This window comes from Carettochelys insculpta, chromosome 1 (genome assembly GCF_033958435.1).
Source record: "Carettochelys insculpta isolate YL-2023 chromosome 1, ASM3395843v1, whole genome shotgun sequence".
Lineage (NCBI taxonomy): Eukaryota > Metazoa > Chordata > Testudines > Carettochelyidae > Carettochelys > Carettochelys insculpta.
The window spans coordinates 375,654,936-375,668,651 of NC_134137.1; the positions used below are offsets into that span (position 1 = coordinate 375,654,936).

General features: G+C 51.9%; 1 protein-coding gene across 1 annotated transcript in view; it reads left to right on the forward strand.

Moving 5' to 3' along the window:
- The window catches only part of LOC142020062 (uncharacterized), a 267,476-nt gene that overhangs the window by 21,030 nt on the left and 232,730 nt on the right, over positions 1-13,716 (forward strand). The window contains exons 8-13 of the mRNA XM_075007686.1: positions 142-258; positions 5,283-5,429; positions 6,250-6,369; positions 7,287-7,445; positions 8,601-8,729; positions 9,817-9,966. Coding sequence (XP_074863787.1) covers positions 142-258; positions 5,283-5,429; positions 6,250-6,369; positions 7,287-7,445; positions 8,601-8,729; positions 9,817-9,966 — 822 coding nt within the window. The remainder of the gene's footprint in view (positions 1-141; positions 259-5,282; positions 5,430-6,249; positions 6,370-7,286; positions 7,446-8,600; positions 8,730-9,816; positions 9,967-13,716) is intronic.

The following is a 13,716-nucleotide window of genomic DNA, read 5'->3' on the forward strand; positions in this document are numbered from 1 at the left end:
AGGCTCTGAAGGATCACCTGGAAATCTCTCCCTCTGCTGGTGAATGCGGGCAGGAGGTAGCCCACCGTTCCTGCAGAGCCATGGGGTGCCTAGGCTGTAATGTAGCCTGGCTGAAACGTTTCTTCCTCCTCACTCTTCCAGTGAAGCTCCTGCCAGTGAAAAGCGTCCTGCTCCAGAACGAGACGACTGACACCATCCAGGCCAGTTGGACCCCAGTCAGGGGAGCATCAGGTTACAGGCTCACTTGGGTGTCTGCAGGTAGGGCCTCCAGGAACCAGAGGCTCTGTGAGTAGCCTGCATCCCTACTGCATCTGTCTTTGCTTTAGTGATTTCTTGTTTCAAAGCATGAGGGCGCAGGTTCCCCTCCCCTGCCCACTCAGCTTCTCAGAACACAGCTTGAGCTTAGAGACGGAGCTGGTTGAACTCCTGACCCAAATCACCTGAATCCAGATCCAGATCAGTGTCTTCAACTGGGATCCTTTCTCTGACTTTTCCATTCAAAACCCCCCTTATGCTGATGTTAGCGGAAGGAGTGTTTAGAAATCCAGATTTGCTTATTGTATTTTTGCCCTGTCGAGAGGATGGCTTTGTACTCAAAACAAAGACCAGGGGGTCAGGACCAGGATTCCCTCTAATTTTTTCCATCCGGGTGTGGAATAAATTTTGTCGTGTGCACCAAGGCATGTGCTGGTGTGCACCACCAGCTGCTGGCCGTGGGAGCTCTGTTAATCAGCTGGGCAGTGCCTGAATCTCTCCTGGGTGGCTGTCCAAACCCTCAGTTTACCGAGAAGGCAGATCAAGGCACCTGTGTTCTATTCCTGGCCCTTTGACAGACTTCCTGTGTGACTTAGGCCAAGTAACTTCTCCGGGTTCCTGACTTTCCTGAGCTGTGAAATGGGGATAATACTCACCTCTGCAGGGAGCGTTAGCTCGGTGGTATCTATCAGCACTTTGAGATCCCCAGGTGGGAAGATGCTGCAGGGGAGGATAAAGTAGCACCGTTCCTGCTGCATTTTAATAAAGGTGTCATGAATGGATTCCAAGTGTGAATACTCACCGCGAGCCACAGAGATTTAGCCAGACCTCTGGCTCGCGTGTGGGTCATTTGGCTGGAAATCGGGAGAGCAGGCACTCCTCGGTCAGCAGTGGTCTGTTTTTCTTGGCATTTGTACAGCGCCTAGCACCAGGGAGCCCTGTCCCACACTGGGAACACAGATAACCATCCTTTCCTTTGCTTATGGCCCAGAAAAGGACTCGCTGTGTGTGTGCGTTGCTGTTTCTTTTTAAATCTTAGGACTCCTGGGGCCTATTCCCACAGAAGCATTGTGTGACCACCGGCAAGTTACTTTGCCTCCTTTTCCCCGTTTAACAGCAAGGTGAAGGGATCAGCCTGCGTGTGTGCCTCCCGCCCTCTGCCGGATGGATTAGAAATGTTGTACCCAGTGTCATAGGCGCTGCTGGTGCTCCTAGCTGAAGGCTGTGCATGGTGGGGTGTGCGCACCATATCCATTGTTAGCAATAAAACTCAATCCTCGTCATTTCCCCCAGCACACAGCCTTGTAGCTGGAAGCCCAGCCAGGAAAGGCAGGGCTGTGTGTTGCTGTTATACCTCACACAAGGTTTGTCTGTTTTGTGATTAAGCCAACAAAGGTCCTTTCCCTGGCCTGTTTGCAGAGTGCAGGCTGGAGGGATAATTCTCCACTGCAGCATTCATCCTGGCAATGTGTCTCTCTGGGTGTGCGGGTTGTTCTTTCCAGTCTTCCGAAACAGAGAACAGATCAAATCCATTAGCTGCTGATGCTGGGGTGGGGGGCAGGTATACCATTAGCACAGAAAGGAAAATGAGGACAGGGCACCCCCCAGTGGCTGAACTAAGCATGACCACCTTTGGCTTTATGCGGGCAAGAGGACCGAAGGAGGCAATCACTTGAAAGAGCCCTGGAGATGTGAGATTCACTGTCTCCTTCTAGCCAGGACAGGATGTCCCCTGCGGATCAAACAGCTTTTCAGTCTGAGCATGTTTGCATTGTCTCCTGGGGAGAAGAGCTGATCCTTTCTTGTCCTTCCCCAGTTCCCAGGGATATTCCCCATACCCCCAACCACAGCTCTGTGCTTTGGGGCACTGTAATATATGGCGGTATTCCGGGCCCTGCCCAGAGAGCCAAACCTGAGCAAATTGCTTAAAACCAGGCTAAATACAGCCCCAGACTGGGAGTCCTCCACTGTGAGGCAACAAACCAGTCACAAAGAGCACCTCTGCTGCCTTCCTGGCGAACAAAGGGTAACACAAACAAATCCCTCAGACCCTCCAGCTTCTCTTGCGCCACAGCCAGCTTCCCTCCGTATACAGACGAGAGCTTCTGAAACCCAACTGCACCAAATTTAGTTTGCAGAAGGGAAGACTGCGGGGTGATTTAATAGCAGCCTTCAGCTTCCTGAAGGGGAGCTCTGAAGAGGATGGAGAGAACTGTTCTCAATGGTGACAGATGGCAGAACAAAGAGCAACGGTCTGAAGTTATGGAGGGAGAGGTGTAGGTTAGATATTAGGAAAAACTACTTCCCCAGCAGGGTGGTGAAGCACTGGAATGCGTTGCCTAGAGAGGTGGTGGAGTCTCCATCCCTAGAGGTTTTTAAGGCCCAGCTTGACAATGTCCTGGCTGGGATGACTTAGTGGGGGTTGATCCTGCTTGAAGCAGGGGGCTGGACTAGATGACCTCCTGAGGTCCCTTCCAGCCCTGGGATTCTGTGATTCAAATTCACACAGGACTTACCAGTTCCAAAGACCCAGCCACATCCCCAGGCCAACAGACACTTAGATCTTCCCGGACACGCTGTTTAGACACCTTTAGAATGGAAAATCTAAAGCTTTATTAATCGAAGGAAAGAAAGAGTAGGGTGAGGGTAAAGATTGTTAAAGTGGTGAAGTTAGACCCTTCAGTCACGGAGTGCTTGCTGCAGGCTGCAGCAGGTGGCATAGGCTGCTCTCTTAAAAGTCTCTGGGGTGCATCCTTTGTCAGGGTGGATCAGCAACCCTTCCAGGCTTGGGTCATAGCAGAGTTCTCCTGACGTGATGAGCTGGGCTCAGGATGGAAGACTGCAAACCGGAGACAAAATGGAGATTGGGGGTAAAATGGAGGGGTCTCAGGGACCCTTTTATATCCTTCCCCACATGGAGGAAATCCATTGTCCCCTCCCATTGAGCACGTTCCCAAGGGAGAATCAGAGGATCAGGTCTCCTGGTAATGTCCTGTTCCTAGCATTCTGCCACTGGCAACCTCCCAGGCTGCACATCCATAGCCACATTTCCTCTGGTGTGGGGTGGAACCCAAGAAGCCCCTTTCTCTGGTACATACAGCTTCACCTGGCGAGGAGGTTGTCCTGCCTCCCATTGCAATCTAACTTCAGCTACAAGTACGGAGCCAATCCTTATAACTTCCCCCACAAAAACTATACAGACCTAAGCAGCATAAACAGATGCAGCAAATCACCAGCTTTCAATAGACACCTCACCTGGCCCCCTTGGCACCAGAGTAGGTGCAAGTTTAGGACAGTGGTCACAATAACGGATCTTGCACTTGTTTTGAAATCCAGTCAAGTCCCAGGAAGCCATCTGTCTAGCCAAGTGGGAAGGCAGAGGTCCACCAGCTGGGTCCCTTTTGAACAGCTGGGCTTCCCCCTTTTTCCAATGGAAGGGATGTGCATTGCCTGCCCCTCTGCTCAGGAGCTGAGCCTAGGGCTTTCCTGGGACAGAGCAAGGCTCTCATCCCCAGCAGGTGATGTAGCAGAATGAACACAGCTCTGCAGTCCTGGGGATTTGGCTTTTAAATCCCGGTGGTGCCACTGGTGACCCCCCTGTGTGACCTCGGGCAAGTCACTTGTTGGGCAGCTCGCTCCCCAGCTGTAACATGGGGCTTCATCGCAGCCTTGTTGAAAGGCTGAGCAGAGTTAGTTTCACTGGTGGCTGTCTGAGACAAGCACAGGCAGCTGCTCGTGTTTTGCAGGCTTGGTTTAGCATCCTCGTACCTAAAAACTGACTGGCGCCCAGGAAGTTTGGAGGGCTGGGACCAGACCACCCTGGTCAGTCAAAGCTGCCATGGGTCACTGGTGTTTGTGATTACCATAGCACCTCTAGGGCTCACGTGACACATGAGCTGCGTCTACACGTGCACGCTACTTCGAAGTAGCGGCACCAACTTCGAAATAGCGCCCGTCGCGGCTACACGCGTCGGGCGCTATTTCGAAGTTAACTTCGACGTTAGGCGGCGAGACGTCGAAGTCGCTAACCTCATGAGGAGATAGGAATAGCGCCCTACTTCGACGTTCAATGTCGAAGTAGGGACCGTGTAGACGATCCGCGTCCCGCAACGTCGAAATTGCTGGGTCCTCCATGGCGGCCATCAGCTGGGGGGTTGAGAGATGCTCTCTCTCCAGCCCCTGCGGGGCTCTATGGTCACCGTGGGCAGCAGCCCTTAGCCCAGGGCTTCTGGCTGCTTCTGCGGCAGCTGGGGATCTATGCTGCAGGCACAGGGTCTGCAACCAGTTGTCAGCTCTGTGTATCTTGTGTTGTTTAGTGCAACTGTGTCTGGGAGGGGCCCTTTAAGGGAGCGGCTTGCTGTTGAGTCCGCCCTGTGACCCTGTCTGCAGCTGTGCCTGGCATCCCTATTTCGATGTGTGCTACTTTGACGTGTAGACGTTCCCTTGCTGCGCCTATTTTGATGTTGGGCTGAGCAACGTCGAAGTTGAACATCGACGTTGCTGGCCCTGGAGGACGTGTAGACGTTATTCATCGAAATAGACTATTTCGATGTCGCAACATCGAAATAAGCTATTTCGATGTTGGCTGCACGTGTAGACGTAGCCATGGTGCTAGGCCCTGGACATACTGCCCCTGCTCTGAAGAGCTGGCCACCTCCAGGAGGGAGACAGAGCAAAAAATGTTATCACCATCTTACAGATGGGAAACTGAGGCACCGAGCAGTTGGCCTACTCAGCCAGGGTGGAGCTGGGGAGAGGTTGGTTCCCCGCCCTGCCTCAGAAGGGAGGCGGTAGCAGGAACTGCATCTGGTGTCTTCACCAAATGACCTACTGTCCTCTTCTCCTCCCGTCCTCCCTGAGTTGACCACCTTTCAGGTGGCTACGATGGCTCTGGCTGTTGCTCAGTGTGTGGCTGTTCACGGGTGTCCTGGGGGTGGCAGGAAGGGAAGGGGGAGGACCCATCCCAGATGAGTGTCCCTGAAAGCCTGACCCAGGCGCGTTCAGCAGCTGTCTCCTCTCCGGTGCAGAGGGCGGCGTTCAGACTGTGAACCTGGATGAAGCTTGTACCCACTACATGATCCGGGGGCTGCAGCCTGGCCTGGAGTACACCGTCACTGTCAGCCCCCTCTTTGGGGAGGTGGAGGGGCCAGTGGTGAGCAGCAAGGCAACCACCTGTAAGTGTCCTGGGGTGGACAAGGAGGGTGTGGGAGGGCAAGCGGGGGATGGTTCAGTTTGGGTCAGCGTGACCTCAGGTGTAGAAGGAAGAGAGACTGTGTGTGGGGGGGGGGGAGTCTGAGGACGTGTCTACACTACAGAGTTATTCCGGAATAGCTTATTCCAGATTTGTTATTCCAAAATGAGCTATTCCGGAATGACACGGGTACACTGCTGGGAAGCCCCAAAATAAGCAACCCTTATTCCAAAATAGCGTGTCTACCACAACAGAGCCTACTTTGGATTAGCATAGGGGCTCTAATCCGAAATGCTCTGTCTACACAGCAGCTTTGTTTCAAAAGAAGCTATTCTGGACTATTTCGATCCAGGCAAGGTGCAGTCCCACCCTGCTGCTGGTGTGACGGTGACCTCGGGAGGAGTCACTTGGCTGCTTTGTGCCTCAGTTTCCCTGCCAGGACTACCGGGGGTGCTGTTAGTTTATGGAGTGCTGTGAGACCTGGGGAAATGCTCAGATGCCACAGCGATGGGTGGCAGTGAAATCCCCTAAAACGGACCGTCAGCATGGCTGATCCTGGTGCTGCCTGCTCCTAAGCTGGTGCCCAGGTCTCCCTGTCACAGCCAGCTCCTAAACAGTTTCACCCATGTCCGACGACTCCACTCTGGTCCCTTATGCATAGACCAGCCTGGTGCCTGGTGGTTTTTCTTGGGTCCTGTAGCTCCAAGTTCCCTTGAATTGTGTGGGAGTCTTTCCACTGCTCTTGCAGCCGTCAGACTCATAACCGGTTCTGCTTACCTACCCTACTCGGCTCTTTCTCCAAGTGGCATCCAGTGCTGTGCAGTCCCTGAAAGTGTCTGACGTGACCACCAACTCTGCCCTGCTCTCCTGGGACTCAGTTGCTGGGGCCACTGGGTACAGAGTGGCTTGGGGCCTGTCTCCAGGTAAGCGAGTGATGACGGAGCCTATAGCAGGGACAGGACCCTTCCTCCCGCCCCCAGCACAAATGCAGTGCGAAAGCTGAGACAGTGAGCCTGTAAGACCAGGGGACTGCAGATGCTGAGGCACCTCTGGCACTGGTCCATCGTATGCACCGCACATGGAGCTAATTTCATTCCCCGTTCTCAGGAGCACGAAGGGCCCATTCGGCTGCCCTGGCGGCATAAAAGCTCTCAGAATATCCCTCTGCTAAGGGCTGGTCCAGCCGGAGTCGAGCTGGAGAACAAATCTGCACACTGTGCCTCTGGCTCCCTGCTCCCAGCACAATGAGGTGGTGCTGCCATGTTTTAAGGATTGTGGGAAGCAGAAAACAGACTACAGCAGCCCTGGGGCTGCAGTGACTTACACTGAGGGATTATGGGATGCCCAAAGGCCTGGGAAAGAGCTAGTTGACTATCGGACCCCATGAGCCTGATGAGAAAATCATCTGACTTTGCGCCTTTCCCCCGGTCGAGGCTGTAAATCCTTCAGACCAGCAACAGCTCCAACCTGACCTTCCTTATAAGGGGACTCTTTTCGGAAGGTGGAAACTGATTGCTTTGGCAAGTTGCAGCTTCTGGGGGAGTCCCCTTTCAACAGCACCTCTTCTATTTATTCCTTTATTTCTTTACAGTTAAAAAAAGCCTTGTACAAGAATGTCCTGAGTCCCACGCTGATGTCTTATACCACAAGTGCAGCGTGGCCTCACCCAGTCTTTGAACTTCTCTGGCCTGCCTTCTACAGGAAGACAGATCAGTGTGACCCTGTCTGGCCTTGATATTTATTAATGTTACTCGTTGCCCCCCGCCCACCCCGCCCACACCAAACTGATCCACTCGCCGACGTCACGTACATCTTGGTTTTTTTTTCTTCCCATGGAAAGAATTCTCCAGCAAGGACCGACCACGGCAGCTGGCTCTGAACAGCTCCACCACGGCCTACCAGCTGCAGAACCTGGCCCACGACAGCGAGTACGTGATTTCCCTCTCTGTGCTCTTCGGCTCGGCAGAGGGGCCCGGGATCACAGCCTCAGCCAGGACGTGTGAGTATGAGCACAGCACAGAAACAGTGCACCTCCTTGCCCCCGGGGAGCTCAGGTACCCTGGGCATACTGACAGTACAGAGTGCCAACAGGCATCGGAAAGGCCAGCTTAGACTCTTGAGATCGCAGCCTTTCATTCTAAAGTGTTGTATGAACTTGCCATTTCCCCCACCCACTCTGGAATGCAGCCACTTCTGGGGTGGAACGTGACCACTTTAACACACAGAGCAGTGTTACAGCATTGAAATGCAGAGGCAATTGACAGTTCTTTCCAGTGTTGGAATTAGACCTTGGGGTAATGCCTGTTCTTTTGTGAGAAGAGCGACGGGGTTGATAGGGAGCAAGTAAAGCCAGGACTTAGGGATTTTGTGGCAACACCTTCTCCAGCTGCACAGAGCTGCTGACTACCATGGTGGGTTCAGTCCCGGATTTCCTTTGACTGACTCTCAGCCAGCTTCCCACCCAATTTCCTCCCACCCGGCTTGTGCCGACAAGAAGGGAGGACGGAATGAGCTGACCCACATATCTGGCTGGGCAGACTCCTGATGTCCGTTAAAGGCAACTGACCAGCCAGCTCCTCAGGGGGTGTGCCTCAGCTGTGTGCCAGTGGTGGTGATAGAGCTGGGTTGTACCTGCTGAGGAGCTGCCGTATGATTTAAAAGCAACTATAACAGTGGGACTCTGCCCCTGCCCGACCCAGAGTAGTGCAAAGATTAGCTTGCACCCTGTCCTGTGAAAGTCAGTGCCCGCTCACAGCCACTGCCCCCCAGCGCTGGTAGCTGTGAGAACGCAAAGGCACTGGCTTCTATTGAACACATTGCTAAGGCTATGTCTACATTAGCCTGGAAGAGCAACCCACTCAGGGCTGATCTTCCGGGGTTCGGTTTCACGCGTCTGGTAGGGACTCTTGAAATCAACCTCTCAGGGAGTGGATCGCAGTCGACCCCAGTACTCCTCCTGAGACTCCAGAAGTAAGGAAGTTTGATGGGAGAATCGACCTTCTTTAGTAGGGACAGCCAAGTTAGCCAAGTGCCGATACATCAGTTTTAGCTACACAACTGTCGTGGCTAGAATTGTGTGTCTACGGTCGACTTGCTTTGCCTAGTGTAGACGTAGCCCAAGCTAGATATCAGCTAATGTCATTTTCCCCAGCAGCACCACTCGGCTCTGTGTCCAATTTCAAAGTAACTTCCTACACCAGTGCATCCATCTCTCTTGCATGGAGTGCCACAACTGCAGCCACTAGATACCGAATCTCCTGGAGCCCAGAGGGAGCAGACAACGGTGAGTGCTGATCGGAGGCCATGATTTGCTTTTGTTATACGCAGGTATGTGCAGCAGATGTCCAAGCCGGTGATACAGGGTATTTGCCTCCATGCAAAATTACCTGGCCAGGGGAGATGGTTTTATTCTAGCGCTCTGGGTCTACCTGGCCGATACCTGCAGAACTAATGCACCGTATTTCTGGTGCTGGCTGTGAAAAGAGAGCCTGTGCCAGGCTGTGGGTGTTACTGCCAAAAGGGTTTGAACTGTCAAGCCTGAGTGCTAAAAGCAGGAGTGTCCACCAGCTGTTCTGACGGGCAGAAATTTCATGGGTTTTAGCTACAACATACTCATTAATCTTGTGCATGGACCAGCCACTGGAGGGCGACAAAGATCCTCAGGCACCAAATATCGTTAGCAAGAGCTCCCCCGGTGGTCACCAGAGTAGCTGTGATTTGTGAATACGCCAAAGTTTGGGGTCTTGTCTGAGTTGGTTTGTGAAACCTGTGGGCTGTCCTCTTGTATTCTGTTTGTAGGGGAATCAGGCATTGTTCCCAAGCAATCCTATTTATTCCAGGGGGGATATTTAGCTCTTCTCCAGACCAGTGTTCCCTCCAACCCTTTTCCGTCCATGTGTGGATTTTTTTCCGTCCACGTGCAGATTAAATTTTTCCAGGTGCACCGAGGCATGTGCTAATGTGCACCACCTGGAGAAACAAAAACCTAGCTGTAAGCGCTCTGCTAATCACCTGCGTGGCCTTGGAATCTTCTGAACAACTGCACAAGTGCCCAGTTTATGGGGAACACTGGTCCAGGCCACTTATGCCACTGATGACTGCTGGGCCTAGTATCAGTCCAGGGCTGAGGCAGGTGTGGCTGCAGGGTTCAAGTCTCGCTGCCTAGAAGCCTTTTCTCACTTGTCTTCGTTTGGCTTAATCCCTTCCCATCCCCTGCACCTCGCCGTACAATCCCCTTTACCCCCAACTTTGTGTTCATACCCTTACCCAGAGACCCCCAGTCATAACACTACGCTGGCTTGAGAGCAAAAGTGAAGAAGCATCACTGTTCTTGCTGAATGATATGCACTGTGGTGTCCTTGTCCTTCCAGGAAGAGGAGTCGCCAAGAGCCGGTACCTGAGCAGCAGTGAACTTGCCTATCGCATTGAGCGTTTGCTGCCTAACACCCGCTATGCACTTGGCATTCGTGCTGTATTCAACAAATCTGAGGGGCCAGAGGTGACTCTCGCCCACCACACTGGTGAGTTGTGCTGTGGTGAGCCCTTCTTGCATGGGGCAGCAGGGTTTGAACCTATCACCTTCCGCACAGACCTGTACCACTTGAACTAAAGGAGCAGCCCTGCGACTTGCAGCAGTAGTAGATTGTTATCCTTGAGTGGCATGCAGCACATGTTCATAGAATCCTAGGGCTGGAAGGGCCCTCAGGAGGTCATTGAGCCCAGCCCCCTGCCCAAAGCAGGACCAACCCGAACTAAATCATCCCAGCCAGGGCTTTGTCAAGCCAGGACTTAAAAACCTGTAGGGAAGGAGATTCCACCACCTCTCTAGGTAATGCATTCCAGTGCTTCACCACCTTTCTACTGAAAAAGTTACTCCTAATATCCAACCTAGACCTCCCGCATTGTAGCTTGAGACCACTGCTCTTTGTTCTGCCATCTGTCACTACTGTGAACAGCCTCTCTCCATCCTCTTTAGATGCCCCCCGTCCCACCCGACCTTCAGGAAGTTGAAAGCTGCTATCACATCGCCTCTCACTTATCTCTGCACCAGCCCCCTAATCATTTTGGTTGCCTTCTGCTGGACCTTCTCCAACACATCCATACCCTTTCTGTAGGGGGAGCCCCAGAACTGGACGCAGTGCTCCAGATGTGGCCTCACCAGTGCTCAGTAGAGGGGAGTAATAACTTGTCTCGATCTGCTGGAAATGCTTCTCCTAATGCAGCCCAATATGTCATTAGCCTTCTTGGCTACAAGGGCACGCTGTTGACTCATATCCAGCCTTTCATCCACTTGTGATAGGACGGTGTTCTGGGCACAGCTAGAGAAATCAATTTAGGGTACCTTTGCTTAAAATCCAGGCCACTTGCAGTCCCAGGCTGGGATTTCCTTCTTACTAAGGCAAATCCAGCCAGACTCCACAGCACTTCTTCCAGCCCCACTGGCCAGCCAGAAGCCGCACGAGCAAACCCACAGACTTCTCAGCTGCTCCACCAGCCCAGATTAACAACCCGTAACTTCAGGTGAGAGGTTATTACACCCATTTCACCAGACACCACACAGATTCTTCCCGACCCCAAAGGGCCCAGCCCCAGCCCCCAGTCAATATGTACTGGATCTTACCCAAACAACCGTGCAAAAGCCAGATCCTTAGATCTAATATCTAAGGGCTTACTAATCCCAAAGAAAGAACAGGGTTAGAGAGAAGAATTGTTAAAGCAATACTTTACATGCATCAGTCATAACTACTGATGCAGCCAGTGATGTCATTTGCTGATTCTTGAAAGTCTTTGAAAGTTCGTTTCAGGTTACCTAGATTCAGTCATTGGAGCATTGTAGATCTGGCGCACTGGGGTCCACATGCTGGGACATGGACCCTTGGAGACCACGAGACAAAAGATCCAAGATGGACACTGTTAAATCCACATCATCCCTCTGAGGGACAGGCCCCCAATCCAGACAGGCTTAACTCGTGAGGACTGAAGAACAAAGAAAGTACCTGCCAGGGCCCATCTTACAGCTTTTAATATGCGGAGGGAAAATTCCATTTCTCTCCATAGGCCTTGGCTTACCACCTGACCAGGTGGGTCTCTGCGCTGAGTTTCTGTTGTTGCAGTCCCAGTAAGAAAACCCACCATCACAAAATGGGTGTTGGCCATCTGGGCCCTTGCTCAGTCTATCTTCCTGGCTGGGGTGAAGCCTCACCTCCCATTGTGAACCTCAGCCTGAAACATTTCTCACACAGCTGCAGAGCTACAAATCTATATCTTTACCTAAATACATGATACAGACACACAAGTAGCATACATAGATTCAGGGCATCATAAACTTTCATTTGACACTTCACCTGCGCCCCGCCCCCAGCACAATATTTGGGACCAATAGCCACACTGGGCATATAAAATGGTTTCCAGTCCCAATATAAAAGTCCAGCCATGTGACACCACTGTAATCCCCAGGTGCTGTTCTGCACACCTACTACTTAGCCGGTTGGTCCCCAGCCGGTAACAATGCTTGGGATTCTTCTGTCCCATGTGCAGGCTCTGCACTTGTCCTTGTTGAACCTATCATGAGATGAAGTTCTCCTCTGGGATTCTGCCAGGGTGTTATGCTGTCCCTGTGTAAACAGGCTAGGCTGGATTCAGGCCCTGGGAAACACTCGGTAATGTTCTACTCAGGGACCCAAATCCATCCAGTCTCTCTTGACGAGCTCAGTTCAGCAGCAGCAGCGGGCCCTGTTTTTCCTTGTGGAGTCTGGAAAATATCCTTCCTTTCTTTAGGGCAGACTTTGCGTGTTTCCAAGGCTCCTTTGTGTATGAGTGAGGATACATACCCCAGAGGGCGCAGTGCTGTGTTTGGAACAACACGATTTTGAAGCCCGTGGGTAATATTTTTAAGCTGGTCTATAACAAAAACTCATTGTAATGCTCTTTGGCATTTCTTCTTTTTGTACCCAATGTGGGTGGTCCCTGGACTGGGACTCTGGAGATCCGTGTTCCACTCTTGGTTCTGCGTGTCTGACATTGGGCAGGTCACTTAACATCTCAGTCTCTCATCTGAAAAACAAGACAATAACTTCCCATAATGTTCAAGGCCAGAAGAAACTAATCAGTCATGTACTCTGACCTCAATACCAGCTAGAGAATTTCAACCCCTGCCTGTTACCCCTGCATTATAGAATGACAGGGCTGGAAGGGACCTCAGGAGGTCATCAAGTCCAGCCCCCTGCTTCAAGCAGGATCAAACCCCACTAAGTCATCCCAGCCGGGACTTTGTTAAGACTTAAAAACCTCTAGGGATGGAGAATCCACCACCTCTCTAGGCAACGCATTCCAGTGATTCACCACCCTCCCGGTGAAGTAGTTTTTCTTAATATCCAACCTACACCTCTCCCTCTGTAACTTCAGAAAATCAGTCCTTGTTCTGCCATCTGTCACCACTGAGAACAGTTTCTCTCCATCCTCTTTCGAGCTCCCTTCAGGAAGTTGAAGGCTGCTATTAAATCACCCCTCAGTCTTCTCTTCTGTAAACTAAACAAACCCAAATCCCTCAGCTGCTCCTCATAGGTCATGTGCTCCAGCCCTTTAATCATTTTTGTTGCCCTCCACTGAACCTCCTCCAGCACATCCACATCCTTTTTATACTGGGGGGCCCAAAACGGGACACAATATTCCAGATGTGGCCTCATCAGTGCCAAATAGAGGGGAACAACCACTTCTCTAGATCTGCTTGAAATGCTCCTCCTAATGCACCCGAATATGCTGTTGGCCTTCTTGGCTACAAGGACACACTGTTTACTCATATGCAGCCTTCCATCCGCCATAACCCCTAGGTCCTTTTCTGCTGTACTGCTGCTTAGCCCATCGGTCCCCAGCCTATAACAATGCTTGGGATTCTTCAGCCCCAAGTGCAGGACTCTACACTTCTCCTTGTTGAACCACATCAGATTTCTTTTGGCCCAATCCCCCAATTTATCCAGGTCACTCTGGATCCTATCTCTATCCTCCAATGTATCTACCTGTCCCCTTAGCTTGGTGCCATCCGCAAACCTGCTGAGGGTGCAAAGCTGCAGTCCCTCATCCAGGTCATTAATAAAGATGTTGAACAACACTGGCCCCAGAACTGAGCCTTGGGGCACTCTGCTTGAAACCAGCCACCACCCACATATTGAGCCATTGACCACTACCCGTTGGGCCGGACTGTCAAGCCATCTTTCTATCCATCTTATTGTCCATGTATCCAATCCATACTTCCTTAACTTATGGACAAAAAT